This window comes from Nycticebus coucang, chromosome 2, assembly GCF_027406575.1.
Source record: "Nycticebus coucang isolate mNycCou1 chromosome 2, mNycCou1.pri, whole genome shotgun sequence".
Lineage (NCBI taxonomy): Eukaryota > Metazoa > Chordata > Mammalia > Primates > Lorisidae > Nycticebus > Nycticebus coucang.
The window spans coordinates 5,143,216-5,159,064 of NC_069781.1; the positions used below are offsets into that span (position 1 = coordinate 5,143,216).

The following is a 15,849-nucleotide window of genomic DNA, read 5'->3' on the forward strand; positions in this document are numbered from 1 at the left end:
CGCTGCGGCTCAGTCCTCACGTCTGGGTGATGAGGCCTGAGTCTGTGGGTAGGAGGACCCCAAATCCACAGCTGGCCGGCTGCTTCCCGCTCAGCTCCCACCCCCGAGCAGAGCAGGGTCTCTGCCGCACCCCGAAGGCGGTGAGAGGGTCGGGGCCAGGTGGAGGCCGTGTGCTCGGACGCGGCTCCGTTTTCCTGGGTGCGTGCGGAGAGCGGGCAGCCGTTTAGGAGCAAGGCGGGTGCGGGTTCGTGAGGGAAGATCCCCTATGCCCCAACTCGGGGCCCAGTTATGGAATTAGAGAGGCCCTCGTGAGAAAGTGACTTTCGCTCTTAGATCAGTTAAAGGGCAGAAAGGAGCTGCTTTTGCCCTGAGATGAAAAGGAACAGGGTGTGTTCTAGGAACGGAAAGAAAGCAGGGTGTCTGAAACGGAGAGAAATGAGAGGTAGCTGGGGTCCTCAAACTACGCCCGCGGGCCACATGAGGAGGTGTGATTGTATTTGTTCCCGTTTTGGTTTTTTACTTCAAAATAAGATATGTGCAGTGTGCATAGGAATTTGTTCATAGTTGTTTTTTTTTTTAAACTATAGTCCGGCCCTCCAATGGTCTGAGGGACAGTGAACTGGCCCCCTGTTTAAAAAGTTTGAGGACCTCTGGAGATGAAGAGTCTTGTGTGTCTGTAAGGATTTTGACTTTATCTTAAGAGTAAGGAGGGAACCATAAAAAGTTTTCATCAGGCAATGACTATGTATTTACAAGTTTGTAGGCGACTAGGAGAGGCGCTTAGATGATTTACAAGAAAGGAACTGTTGGCAGGTAGAAGATTGTAGGAATCGTCTGCTTTGTTCACTGTTACTATCAGGTCCTGAAAGATAGGCATGAAAAGGGTTGGTTGACTTCAGTAGCTTGAAGGTCATAGACACTCTTAACTGGAGCAGTTAGAGTGAAGTGTTGGGTGAAAACTACAAGGATATGGGTTAAGAAGTGAGTGGAAGGTGAAGAAATAGAAAGATATATTGCTGCGGCTCGGCACCTGTGGCTGAAGTGGCTAAGGCACCAGCCACATACACCAGAGCTGGCGGGTTCGAATTTAGCTGGAGCCTGCCAAACAACAGTGACAACTGTTTAGTCCCAGCTGCTTGGGAGGCTGAGGCAAGAGAATTGCTTAAGCCCAGAAATTGGAGATTGTTGTGAGCTGTGATGCCACAGTACTCTATGCAGGGTGACAGATTGAGGCTCTGTCTCAAAAAAAAAGAAAGAAAGAAAAGAAATATTGCTGCAAAGGGAAGGAAAGAGAATAGCTGGATGGGACTTTGCATTAGAGAATGGTTTCTTTTAAGTCAGAAGGTAATAAAGTGTGGACACAGTGTCTTACACCTGTAATCCAAGCACTACTCGAGACCAACGGATTCCTTGAGGCCAGAAGCTCCAGATCAGCCTGGGCAGCATTGCAAGACCCCCAAACCCTCTGTCTACAAAAAAAAAAAAAAATTAGCCAGGCATGGTGGCTCATGCCTATAGTTCTAGCTTACTCAGGGAGCTGAGGTGGAAAGGTTTCTTGAGCCCAGGGATTCACAGTTGCAGTGAGCTATGACCATACCACTGCATTTTGGTTTGGATGACAGTAAGACCCCGTTTCTTGAAAGAAGAAGAGGAGATAAAAGACTGTTAGAATGTTGCTAGAAAGGAGAGGCTGGAAGAGAGACGGGGTATGCCATAGATCACAGTCTCTTGGAGAAAGCAGGAGGGGGTTGAGGATTAGCACATGCATGAAGGAAATGGCCTTTGAGAGGAGAAAGGACACTTCCTTTGTTGCAGCAAGAGGGAAAGAAGATGTGGCAGATGCGGACCGGTGTCTTTGAGGGGTCACATTTCTTGTCTAATGTGTATGAGAGTAAAATGTGCTTGGCATTCAGTCTTAAAAGACCAGCAATACAGAGACATCTCCAGCATCTACTGTTAAATTGCAAATGGAGATCAGAGTGTACAGATGCTACCTGCTGTGTAAGAAGGGAGAGGAAATATGAATGGATTATTTCAATTTTTGTACCATATAAATATATTACTTTCTTAAAGATAAATAAAATCTACCATGTTGAAATCCAGAAGTAATACAGAGCAAAGAGAGGAATAAGACGTGTTTGTAAAATTGTTTTTAGCCATCTCTTTGGTACAATGCATCTCTGTTCTTGGTGCCCTATATGTAAGTATTAACATTAGCGACTTAGAAAATTAATTCCAATGTATTGCAGAATTTTCACTCTTTGTTGGATGCCAAACATATATGTGTGTGTGTGTGTGTGTATTTTTTTTAATATGAAAGCATATTATTTAGGGAACAGGACAAAGCCAGGGGATCAGAGGAAGCTCTCTTGAAGAAGTAATCTTCAAGCCAGGCTCTTCAGGATGGCAGGTGGCAGGAAGCAGGGAGTGTGGGAAGGCAGTGGAGAGTAGTCCAGGGAGAGCCTTGTGCGGCTGAAGAGTTGGAAAGCTGAGGTCATAGATGAGGCTGTGAGGGGGCAGACGCCTGATGGTGCAGAGCACTGGTGTTCTCTGTTGCTGCTCTTTCACGTGTTGTAAAGGCAGTAGGCCAGACGGAGAATTAGTGAGCCTTCTGTGCATTTAGATTAATAGAAAATTCATGATCATGACTACGGACTTGTCATTTGTCATACAATTTTATTTTGCTATGATTTCTCCCAAGGCTATGTTTAAAATGTAAAAACAAACCATTGTTGTCACATTTCCCTACAGGAATAAAATGGAAGGAGAAGCGAGCAGATTTGAAATCCATACTCCAGTTTTTGACAAGAAAAAGAAAAAGAAGCATTGTGTACATAAGGAAAGACATGAGAAACATTCCCAAGAAAGTTTCAGAGACTCCTCCCTGATAAGTGAACAGCCTCAAATAACTAAGAGTAAAAAGAAAAGAAAAGATTTCCAAATTCTGGTTTCTTCTCCTTTGAAAAAATCAAAACTCTGTGATGAGACTGGAAGGGCCACTTCTACACATAAAAAGAAGAAAAAGAAAAGAACTAGTGCTTTGGGGGTAGACAAGGAGATAGGTGTTACATGTGTCCGTGTGGATAAAGAAAACATTGAGAACATGCCAAAGAATTCTAAAAAGGGTGATGATGCTGTTGATGTTGGTAAGAACATGAAACAAAAGTTGACAAAACAGCCGAAAGCAGACAAGCTGCATGTAGTTGCTAAGTCACATAAAAACGAATCAGAAGAACTGCACTATAAAGTTAGAAAGAAAAAGTCTAAAAATCGTCACAGGGAAGTTGCCTCCTGTACTGCCCTACAGGAAAGCCAGCATACAAGTATCACCCTGCCCCAGCTGGAATCTCATGAGCAGGAATCCTGGCCTTCTGTGAGCCAAGAAGGCAAAATTACAGAACTACCAATATCTGCTGATAAAAACAAGTCGAAGAAAAAAAAGGCCAAATCCAGTAACCAGGAATTCAAGGCATCGGCCATGCCTGAGAATCTTGTGAGTGTGCACTCTGCAGGATCACTAGTGGTCAGTGAGGTTGGCGCTGTGGAAAGCAGTGATGTCCTTACGGGGGTCACGGAATCCAGTAGTGCAAAGAAAAAGGGTAAGAAAAGGAAGCACGCTTCTGTCGAAAGTGCCGTGGCGTCCAGTGGTGAGTTTTCTGTGCTCAGTAGGAACTCTGAGAACTCTGACTCACTGGAAAGTGGCAGTGCCTTGATCAAAGGAAGGGTGAAGCCCAGGCCACAAAAGAAGAAAGCCCGGGCCTGTGCAGCAGACGGGCATGTGGAAGAGGTGTGCAGGTAACATGGGGCGCTATGCCAGCAGACGGGGGTGTCTTTTGCGTGTGGCCTCTGTGTTTAGCATGTGTGTATTAAATAGCAGAAATCAAAAAGAGCCAGACATACACAATAAAGTACATGGTATTTTTTTTGGTGGGGGGATGGGGGGTTTGAGACAGAGTCTCAAGCTGTCACCCTAGGTAGAGTGCCGTGGCATCATCATAGTTAACAGCAATCTCCAACTGTTGGACTCAGGTGATCCTTTTGCCTCAGTTTTTCTATTTTTTAGCAGAGATGGGGTCTCACTCTTGCTAGGACTGGTCTCGAACTCTTGAGCTCAAGCATTCCACTCGCTTTGGCCTTCCAGAGTGCTAGGATTACAGGCATGAACCACTGCACCCCACCAAGGTACATGTTTAACTGTGTAAACTTGGCAGCCAACTAATTTCTTCATGTATAAAGTAAGACAGATTAGATTTTCACTAAGACTATTCTAGCCCTGAAATTCTCTGAGTAAGTTTAAAAGCCATTCTAAGACCCCTAAATTACCTTTGTTTCTCTATGGGCATACAGATAGAAGGAAGGATTAGAAGTATAGTATTTAGGCTCAGCGCCTGTAGCTCAGTGGTTAGGTGCCAGCCACATAAACCAGGGCTGGCAGGTTTGAACACGGCCCAGGCCTGCTAAACAACAATGACAACTACAACAACAACAAAAAATAGCTAAGTCTTGTGGCGGGAATACTAGCTACTAGCTACTAGTCTCCCAGCTACTTTGGAGACTGAGGCAAGAGAATCGCTTAAGCCCAAGAGTTTGAGGTTGCTGGGACCTGTGACTCCATGGCAGTCTATTGAGGGTGACATAGTGAAACTCTGTCTCAAAAAAAAGAAAAAAGAAGAAGAAATACAATACTTAGAATTCTATAGAGCATCAAAAAACTTGAGTCAGGTTCTCGCTAACAAAAGTAATTTGGGGCTCAGTGCCTGTGGCTCAAGCAGCTAAGGCACCAGCCACATACACCTGAGCTGGCGGGTTTGAATCCAGCCCTGGCCCGCCAAACAACAATGACAACTGCGCCCAAAAAAAAAGCCGGGTGTTGTGACAGGTACCTGTAGTCCTAGCTACTTAGGAGGCTGAGGCAGGAGAATCACTTGAGCCCTGGAGTTGGAGATTGCTGTGAGCTATTATGTCATAGCACTCTACCCAGGGTGACTGCTTGAGCCTCTGTCTCAAAAAAAACAAGAAATTTGGACAGCTTTATTTGTATGAATATTATTTAAGTGTAACTGGTGAATAAATATAAAGTTGTTTTTTCCTTGAGACAAAGTATTTACTCTGTCGCCCTGGGTAAAGTGCTATGGTGTCTTAGCTCAGAGCAACCTCAAACTCTGCTTCCTGAGTAGCTGGGACTATAGGTGCCCACCACAATGCCTGGTTATTTTTTGTTTTTGGTAGAGACTGGGTCTCACTCTTGCTAAGACTTGTCTCAAACTCCAGAGCTCAAGGAATCCTCTTGCCTCAGCCTCCCAGAGTGCTAAGTTCACAAACATGAGCCACTGTGCCCTGCTTTTTTTTTTTTTTTTAAGCGAGAGAGTCTTGCTCTGTTGTCCAGGCTAGAGTGCAGTGGCACAATCATAACTCACTATAACCTCAAATTTCTGGGCTCTAGTGATCCTCCCAGGTAAATGCCATCATGCTCAGCTAATTTGTTTATTTTGTTGAGATTGGGTGTCATGACATTGTCTAGGCTGGTCTCAATTCTCCTGCCTCTGCCTCCCAAAGTGCTAGGATTACAGGCATTGGCTACCATGCCTGGCTCATTTTTTTTTTTTTTTTTTAATCACTTCATCTCATGTCCTGGGGCGTAGGACATATTTTCTCCCCATTTTCACTCAGTAGCTTTTTTACATTCACTAAGTTGTCTTGGCTTAAAATGGTTTCTTTCTTTGATTTTTTTTTTTTTTTGTAGAGACTCTCACTTTTTTTTGTAGAGACTCTGTCTCACTTTATTGCCCTCAGTAGAGTGCTGTAACATCACAGCTCACAGCAACCTCCAACTCCTGGGCTTAGGCGATTCTCTTGCCTCATCCTCTCGAATAGCTGGGACTACAGGCGCCCACCACAATGCCTGGCTATTTTCTTGTTGCAGTTTGGCTGGGGCCGGGTTTGAACCTGCCACCCTCGGTATATGGGGCTGGTGCCCTACCCACTGAGCCATAGGTGCCGCCCTTAAAATGGTTTCATATAGAAGTGAATGTGAGCAGGCCCCACGTTACATGGTATTGATAATAGTGTGGGCCCACTTACCATCTTCTGTGCCATCTCATCCGTAACACTTGCAGAACATTTGTCCTGAGTCAGGAATATTCTGGGACATCAGTGCTTAACTTTCAATGAGCTATGGGCCCTCTGATAGCTGTTGGTCCTTTTCCTAGAAAAATTCATGCAGTTTTTCCAGTTGCCAGACTGAGAGCTTAGCTGATATGTTTGTACACACTTAAGAGGAGGTGTAGACATCTGGCAGAGAGTTTGGGTATGAATTAGTGGTAGATACATAGAAAACTAAGCAAAGGAAAAAATGAGAACATCAACTGTAGCAAAACGGCTGTAACTATGCAGACCCTGAATGTTGATTTAATTAACTAGTAGGCGTCAGCCAATGAAACTTAACTCACTGGAAGGGTCAGGAAAAGAACTGTCTGAGTCTTGGCAGGGATGAAAACAAGCTTAGCTTATTAGGTTTTGTTAAACAAACAAACAAAAAAATCAAGCAATATTAGTATAAGCAAATAATAACTGATAAAAATAGGATTTAGGGCTTCTAAATCCTTCTAGGCTGCCTCTGAAGTATATCCAAGTAAAGCATTTGGAAATCATGGACTGAATCAACTCTTAAGATCCCATCTAGTTTAACACTCCAGTAGCCCTAAATGGGTCATTTTAAGAAACATTTCAAAGTTACTAGGTCAAGTGACATGTTAATGTTTCCTCCTTAGCTTAGAACCTACAAATGAAGAAGACGACAATTTAGAGTCAGCTAAAGATTCTGAAACAAAACATTCATCTGAAGATTGGAGGGATGCAAGTGATTTGGATATGGATTTGGATTCTGCCGTGAAGCAGCTCCAAGAATTCATTCCTAACATAAAGGAAAGGGCTGCCACTACGATTAAACGGATGTATCGGGATGACTTGGGGCGATTTAAAGAATTTAAAGCACAAGGTGAGCTTGTGGAATCCTACTATCTGTTGAACTTTCCTGTATGCAGAGCTAGCACCTGGCTTTCTTTGTGAATGATTCCAATTTATAGATTTACAAGAAGCATCCTTCAGCTACCAGGATTGCTTTCCGAGTTGTAAAGTTAGCAAAGTGAAGGGCACTGCCTTTCCTCTTCTTGCCCTCTTCTGGTAGAGGAGGTGAGGAAGAATGGGGCAGAAGGGACCTGATAATCCCCAGACTGGAAAATCAGTCCTGGAAGAAGAGAAGGAACAAGAAGGATGGAAAAGTTAATCAAATTAAAATTGTCATCTTTAATGAGCTGTGTTTTCTTTCCCCACAGTAGTAATAATTTGAGGGTGAGCTGGTTGTAGCGGCCTTGGTCGTCGTCTTTTTTTTTTTAGTTGTTGTTGCAGCTGTTGGTGGGCCTGGGATTCGAACCTACCAGCTCAGGCGTATGTGGCTGGCACCTTAGCCACTTGAGCCACAGGTGCTGAGCTGGCCTTGGTCTTCTTGATTTCGGTGTTATAAGAACCTCCCAGAAAGCTTAGCAGACTTAAGAATAAACTATGAACTGGAGGCTCTGTACTACATGGCAGTGTTTATTATCTCCTGTGAGAGCCCCGTACTGCTGGTCATTTACAAAAGTGAAAAGTGGGGTCTTAGTCCATGGAATTAATCAGGCTGAAGAGATTAGTTTACAAAATAGACAGATTGAGCAAAAACAAACATCACACACACACAATTATACAACAGTATATAATTCTGTTTTTTGGTAGGTTGTGTTAAAATTTTATGGTGTGTATTTTATAAAAGATACTTTTAAAATAAACCTAAGAGCAGAAACATATACTAAACGGCACAGTCACTGTGTGATGAAACTTGCGTGCTTTTTGTCATGAAGAGGAAGAAAGTGTAGCGTGCACTGACATTTGTCACACACACACACACACACCCCCCACACACCTTGCACAGGAAATGTCTCCTTGCCTCAGCCCCTCTGGTCAGAGTCCCACCCCGAGGTGTCATACCGCAGGAGCAAGTAAAGCGGGGCTTCTATAAACTTTCATTTCAATGCTGTTTGAAATTTTTATGAATAAATGTTACTCATTAGTATTTAAAAGAAAACTATTTTAAAAAGAGATTAATGAAGCAGAGGTCACTTTGGAATAGGATGACTAGGACAGAGATCAGGAATGGTAATGTGGTTTGGGCTGAACCTTTCCTCAGAAGGGAAGGCCGAGTCTGAAAGTGGGGCGGAGAGAGCCAGCGAATGCCAGGGGCTGGGGCAGGGGCTGCTGCCTGCAGGGCACGGGATCCTGGGAACCCAGCAGAAGTTGCTGTTGTTGATGTGCATACTTTCTCTCCCCTCTCCCACCCCCACCCTAGGTGTCACTATTAAATTTGGCAAGTTTTCTGTCAAGGAAAATAAGCAGTTAGAGAAAAACGTGCAAGAATTTCTGGCCCTGACAGGAATTGAGAGTGCAGATAAGCTGCTCCACACATACAGATACCCAGAGGAAAAATCTATGATCACTGACTTAAAAAGGAAATACTCATTTAGATTGCACATTGGTAAGTTTAGAAATATTCACCCTTTGACTATCTAGAGAGCCTTCTAGCCTTAAACAGGAGGACGCGTGGTCAGCGTTTGGCACAGCATCTGCCCACCCTGGTGTGCCCTGCGTGTTGACTGCTGCGGTGGGTAATGGCATCCTTGCTGCCAGCTACACCGTCGGGGATTTGGAATGTGGTCCTGCCTCCTAAGTATACCTCTTTTACAGACTTTGTGAAAAATTAAATAATCGGCTTCTATATTTCCTACCTGGCAATAATTACAGTTTTGGTTTCTCTTCCTGGTCTTTATTTTTTGTGTTTGCTGCACAGAGCTCGTCTTTACACACTCCTGGTCCCCAGGCCTTGCAGGTGTAGCTATGTGTATGTGCTCTGTGGCTGGAACCCGCCTGCTGGAAGTGCTGCTTGGGAGTTAGAAGGTGTGAAGGAATGTGGGAGCAGAGAGAAAATACCTCGAGAGGTTCATTTCTTACGTGTTCTCCCGAACATACAAAGGAAAACAAGATAGTGAGCTCCTGTGGAGGGATTACTTCATTCTTTTTTTTTTTTTTGAGACAGACTCTCACTGTTTCACCAGGCTAAAGTGCTATGGCATCATAGCTCACAGCAACCTCACACTCCTGGGCTTAAGTGATCCTCCTGCCTCAGCCTCCTCAGTAGCTGGCACTATAGGCATTCACCACGAAGGCCAGCTAATGTTTAGCAGAGACCAAGTCTCGCTCTTGCTCAGGCTGGTTTCGAACCCCTGAGCTCAAAGGAGGCTCCCATTTTGGCCTTCCAGAGTCCTGGGATCACAGGCATGAGCCACCGAGTCCAGCTGGGATTATTTCTTCTTTAAAATGGGAAAGTGAGAAGAGCTTTTTAGAAAGATTTTTGTTTCTCTTATGAGTAACTTTAGCCTGTGCCCCCACCTTAGTACTCTGTTCCTCTTAATTCAAGTTATGCTAAAATGACTTTGCTTATAAGGGTCTTTTACAAACTGAGTAGACCAGACACTGGAGCCCTAGGTCCTAAATGTAACCTTTTGAAGATCTCCAAGGAAACTGATGATGACAAACCTCTTCTCTCCAAGACAGCTTTCTATGGGACACATGAATTCCCAGCCCTAACCTGGGGGTTAGGACAGTGTTATTTAAAAGGGCTGTTCTGGTTCTCTTATAATTGTGATTCATTTGATGCTAACTCTGTGGCCCCTCTGACTGCCTGTCTTCTGACTTTAGGTAAGGACATTGCCCGACCCTGGAAACTCATATACTACAGAGCAAAGAAGATGTTCGATGTCAATAATTACAAAGGCAGGTAAGAAAAGAGTTTTAGCAGCTTGAGACAGAACATACCTCTTGTCTTCGCCAACACTATAAATCAAAATATCCCACAGCAATAGACCAGAAGTGAAGATTTTTATGTGTGAAGCTAATTGTGTATTTGTTGTCAGATGTTTTGTCTTCAAGGCCTGTGTCTTTCCCAAACCTTTTCTGATCTTCTCTCCCCAAATCCTCAGCTTTTTCTTTCTACTTTTGCTTTAGCTCCCCACACACTCTGCCTTTCCTACTATTATTCGTGTTTTCTCTGCTCGCTAGTATCTTGTAAGCTCCTGATGAATCCACACGTTTCTCCTTGACAAGATGTTCCTTCAGCACTTAGGACAGGCTTTTTTTTAAGATGGAGTCTCACTCTGTCACCCTGGGTAGAGTGGGCCTCAAACTCTTGGGCTTGAGCGATCCTCTTGCCTCAGCCTCCTGAGTAGCTGAGACGACTGTGCCCACCATGACACCAGGCTAGTTTTTTAGAGACAGGGTCTCACTCTTGCTCAGGTGATCTCCTGAGTTCAGGCAGTCCACCTGCTTTGGCCTCCCAGAGTGCTAGGATTATAGACGTGAGCCACCGCGCCCAGCCAATTTAGCATAATTCTTTTGCGTTTTCAGTGAGTATTTGAAGGTGGACATAAACACCAGTATTACACCATGTAAGTGCTATTCAGTTGGGGCAACCTAGAGTGCTTCCTGAAGTTATTGGCATTTTTTTTCTCCCTTGGTTCCAAATAACATGTCCAATTATAATTTGTTTCCAACATTCCAAGTTAAAAAAAAAACAGACACATTGGGTGGCACCTGTGGCTCAGTGAGTAGGGCGCCAGCCCCATATGCCAAGAGTGGCGGGTTCAAACCCAGCCCCGGCCAAACTGCAACAAAAACAAAAAAATAGCCGGGCGTTGTGGCGGGCGCCTGTAGTCCCAGCTGCTTGGGAGGCTGAGGCAAGAGAATCGCGTAAGCCCAGGAGTTAGAGGTTGCTGTGAGCCGTGTGACGCCACGACACTCTACCGGAGGGCAGTACAGTGAGACTCTGTCTCTACAAAAAAAAAAAAAAACAGACATAGATCAAATGTGGGCTATGGGTGAGCACTCTGCTCAAGGGCATAAGTGTCAGCAGGAAGTGTCATCTCTACCTGTATGTGTGACTCCATGCAAAATAGAAACACCTACTCAATGCATTTTACATTGAACTGAGGGACCCTGAGAGGCCAGCACCATCTTTCCTTCCTCAGAGAGACAAGGGTGTGGCCCTTCCCACCAATCCTCACAGGCCTTTATTGAAATCTCAGGCATGAGGGCCAGGTGTGGTGGCCCACACCTGGAATCCTAGCACTCTGGGAGACAAAGGAGGGTAGATTGCCTGAGCTCAGGAGTTAAAGACCAGCCTGAGTCAGAGTGAGACCCCATCTTTAAAAATATTTGGACATTGTGGTGGGCACCTGTAGTCCCAAATACTTGGGAGGCTGAGGCAAGATCATTTGAGCCCAAAGAGTTTGAGGTTGCTATGAGCTGTGATGCCCTGGCACTCTACTCAGGGTGACCAAGTGAGACTCTGTCTCAAAAAAAAAAAAAAAAAAAAGAAAAGAAAAGAAATCTTAGGCGTGAGAAAATAGCATAGTGGCAAGCGTCAAAGAGAGTCCAGGTTGAAAAATGAGGAGGTTTTCTTTAACTGCATGATTGGGCCCTAACACATTCTGTTTACTGTACTTCTGTCTTGTCACTGCTGAGTATGACTCAGGGCTGGGACTTGTGAGCCTTGTTTTCAGCACTCAGGGCCAGCAGGGACGCTTGGCTTTCCCAGACGACTCTGTCTCTAGTGCGGCACTTTGAACCCTATGGCCTCTCCTACATCTACCTGCTCCACTGTGTGATTGTAGAAGACAGACATGTTACCTCAACTTCTGACATTGATACGACCTTGGTTTCTGTTATAAAATTTTACAAAAAGAAATCAACTTCTAAGATCAAGGTAGATTCAGTTGATTAAAAATAAAGAAAATGGAAAAGAAATCAGTCCTAGGTGAGGAAAGTTCATACACACAGGCTGAGACTGTCTTGTCCTTTTTTGCCAAACCCTCAGGTTAGACGGTTAGGAACAGAACTTTAAAAAAAACGACTAAAGGTGACATTTGCATTTGGCAAAATAAGGGTGGCAGCTGAGGTTGCATACTTTTCTGCCTGTGACATATGTAGGGGAATGAAATTTTTATAGTAATGAAAGTCTGTCATTCTACTCATTTGTGCTGCACTCTCCATGTCGCAGTGATCATTTGCCTTGGGAATACTTTTCTAGCTTAAAGAGTTCTTGGCTGAACAAAAAGTAGAAGACCAGAGGCAAAAAGAATTGCAAGGCTCTGAGGGGCTTTGGGACTGCGCCTGGCCCTGTTTTGGTGTACTTTGTTTCTCTCTTCCTGTTTTCTTTTGTTTCAAGGGTGTATTTAAGTGTTTTTTAATCTCAGGAAGACTGATTGCCTTGAGAGGAAAAGCACTAGGAAGTATTCCCTTTCAATACCCATGATTTTTTTTTTTTTTCTGAGATAGAGTCTCACTTTGTTGCCCTCAGTAAAGTGCTGTGGCGTCACAGCTCACAGCAACCCCAAACTCTTGGGCTTAAGTGATTCTCTGGCCTCGGCTTCCTAAGTAGTTGGGACTACAGGCACTTGCCACAGTGCCTGCTATTTTTTTGTTGCGGTTGTCATTGTTGTTTTAGCTGGCCTGGGTCAGGTTTGAACCCTCCAGCCCCAGTGTATGTGGCCGGCGCTCTGCCCACTGAGCTACAGGCTCCACCATATACCCATGATTCTTAATAGTGAAGAATAACAAGTCTTCTGTTTACTATACTCTGTGTTTACAGATAAATTTATGAGAGAAGATGTTACTGTCCTGAAGAATTTATAGATCGCTATCATCACAACTTGTTCATATCTTACCAGAGTTTCTTTTGTTGTTGCCTTAGTAATAACATGAACGACCTACTGCATTAAGGTTTAAGAATCTTAGGATGTTATAAAGATTGCTCTTTACTTAAATTATTTAAGGTGTTTAATCTCAATATTTTTGTAATATAATAGTGTTTTTTTAGGCTGGTCACCGTGCTTATGCTTGTAATCCTAGCACTCTGGGAGGCCAAGGCCAGTGGATCCACTTGAGCTCACAAGTTCGAGACCTGCCTGAGCAAGAGCCACACCCTGTATCTACTAAAAATAGAAAAACTAGCCAGGTGTTGTGGCAGGCACCTGTAGTCCCAGCTACTCAGAGGTTGAGGCAAGGGGATCTCTTGAGCTCAGGAGTCTGAGATTGCTGGGAGCTATGACACCACAACACTTTAACCTGGGCAACAGAGTGAGACTCTGCCTAAAAATAAAAAAATGGTGGGTTTTTAGTACTTTAATATATTTGTTTTTATATGGGATTAATGTGCTTTAAGTGCTTTAAATGGTTACATATGTATATTAAGCCGTTTGTTGCACATGTGCTGAATGTCTTTTGTCTGTCAAGTACTATCAGTGCCGTACTATACAAACCAACAATGTCTGTGCCCTTATCCGATTTTCTTCTGGAGCCGTGACTACCAGCTGTGACACTGGTGGCTGCTGAACACTTGAAGTGTGATTAGTCCAGACTGAGATGTGCTGTAAAAGTAGAACACACCCTGGGCTTTGCAGGCTTGGCATGAAAAACAGAATGTAGAGTCTCTCTCTTTTTTTTTTCCTTTGAGACAGAGTTTCAGATTGTCACCTCTGGTAGACTGCATGGTGTCACAGCTCATAGCAACCTCAGACTCCTGGGCTCAAATCATTCTCTTACCTCAGCCTCCCCAGTAGCTGGGGCTACAGGGGCCCAGCACAACACCTAGTTATTTTTAGAGACAGGGTCTTGCTCTAGCTCAGGCTGGTCTCGAACTCATGAGCTCAGGCAGTCCGCCCACCTTAGCCTCTCAGAGTGCTGGGATTACAGGTATGAGCCACCTCGCCCAGCACTGGAATATCTCTTTAACATTTTGTGATATGAATGATATGTTATCATGAGAGCGTTTTTAACATACTGGATTGAATGAAATATAGTCTTAAAATTAATTTCATTCAAACTAGATTAGAATGACTATTCCTATGACTACTGGGAAATTTACAATCCACATATGGCTTGTGTTAGTTTCTTTGGGAGTGCTGATGGTATAGAGAAAGCATTATGAACAAGAGAGCTTGTGCATGTATAACAGCAGGTTGTTCCTATGGCTGAAGGAGAGGCACAGCGAGGCACCACGCTCTGTAGGAGTGATCAACGGAACCCTTGGCTAAGGTTGCCAGGGAAGCACTCCCCGTCCAGGTGGCAGGAATAAGGCCATTTCTGCCACCCAGAGAGAGGTTCTGGAGTGAGGAGGGGCTCGGGGATTGTCTGCTCCCACTGCTGTGTGACTGAGCCAGACCTCTGGCCTGAGGCTGCAGTGATTGACTGATAGGATGGCCCATGTTGAGACTCAGACAGGAAATGACGAGAGTTCTGGTCACTGGTAGGCCTGTTGCTGGAATGGGGTTTCCTAACCACCCACCCCGTTCAGCTTTTCCCACAAGTGCAGTGCACTGCGATGAGAATACCTCTTTTACTTTCATAGTTCAAACTCAGAAAACATTTCTCCTTTCTTAGATATAGCGAAGCAGACACCAAGAAGTTAAAGATGTACCATTCTCTCCATGGAAATGACTGGAAAAAGATTGGAGAGATGGTGGCCCGAAGTAGCCTCTCTGTGGCCCTGAAGTTCTCCCAGATCAGCGCTGGTAAGCAGTAGTCCCTAGTGCCCTCCTGAGAGAGAAGTGAGCCCCGACAGGACTGGTTTAGCTCATGACTTGCCCAGTGCCCAGGAATCACTGTAGCCTGTCTTCAGGGAAAGCTATTGTTTGCTGAAGCCATTCTCTGCACCACTTCATTTGGTTTCCTCATGTGTATTTGGTGAAACCAGGCAACCTTTATTCGCAAGACTAATTGTTACCGCAGTTCAGTAACTTCTGAACTTCGGTAACTTTCAGTGGAAATGTACCTACCAAGTGGACCAATACCCAAAGAAACTGGTTTGGGGACAGCCTGGGTGAAGGCAGTCACTTTTCCACTGTGTCAAGGAGGCTATAGGAGGGAGGTGTGAAGTTCTCTTGGCCTGTCCAGGAAGCAGCTTTTCCTAAACCCAGTGTGGGCTGACCTCCTATCTCTTTTTCTTCTCTTTCCCCCTAAATTTCCTTGGTTATAATCTTCACATCCAAACATCTGAAGTCACTTCAATATGACAGTCTTAGTGGGGCATGGTGGCTGATGCCTATAATCCTGTCACTCTGGGAGACAGAGACAGGAAGATCCCTCGAACTCAGGAGTTCAAGACCATGCTGAGCAAGAGTGAGACCCTGTCTCTACTGAAAGTAGAAAAACTATCCAGGCATTGTGGTGGGCACCTGTAGTCCCAGCTACTCGGGTGGCTGAGGCAGGAGGATCACTTGACAAGCTAAGAGTTTGCTTGTGAGCTCTGATCACACTATTGATTACACTCCAGTTTGGGCAACAGAATGAAACTCTGTTTCAAAAAAAAAAATAATAATAAGATAGTTGTTGAGGTTACTGTTTAGCATAGGGGCACACATACTCTGGCCACACAGAGAATGCCTTAGGGCCAGTTCTTCGAGTTTCCAAGTAAAACAAAAATCCGGAATTATTATTCTTTTTTAATTTTGTGAACTCTAGATACCTTTGTCTTTCTTGGAAATCTCTTAATTTTTAAATATTCATCCAAATTGTTATTGAGATAAAAGACAGTGGGCCAAACCAGAGATGTTGGCAGGCTTCCAGTCGGAGGCGTTTTCCTTCCTTAGCATGACTGCACGTGTGTCTAGTGGGGAGGGCGACACACAGGTGCTTTTGACATCCCGCACAGGTGAGTGGCTTCAGAACCACCTGAGTGCCTCCGTCATTAGGCATTGCACTGACACT

The 15,849-nt window shown here is 44.5% G+C and overlaps 1 protein-coding gene across 5 annotated transcripts in view; it reads left to right on the forward strand.

The window, feature by feature from the left end:
* Positions 1-15,849, forward strand: part of SETX (senataxin) — a 180,262-nt gene that overhangs the window by 1,793 nt on the left and 162,620 nt on the right. For all 5 annotated transcript variants that reach the window (XM_053559070.1, XM_053559075.1, XM_053559078.1 and 2 more), the window contains exons 2-6: positions 2,752-3,795; positions 6,771-6,997; positions 8,381-8,566; positions 9,787-9,865; positions 14,524-14,654. In XM_053559070.1, the coding sequence (XP_053415045.1) occupies positions 2,759-3,795; positions 6,771-6,997; positions 8,381-8,566; positions 9,787-9,865; positions 14,524-14,654 (1,660 nt within the window). In that variant the 5' untranslated portion in view covers positions 2,752-2,758. The remainder of the gene's footprint in view (positions 1-2,751; positions 3,796-6,770; positions 6,998-8,380; positions 8,567-9,786; positions 9,866-14,523; positions 14,655-15,849) is intronic.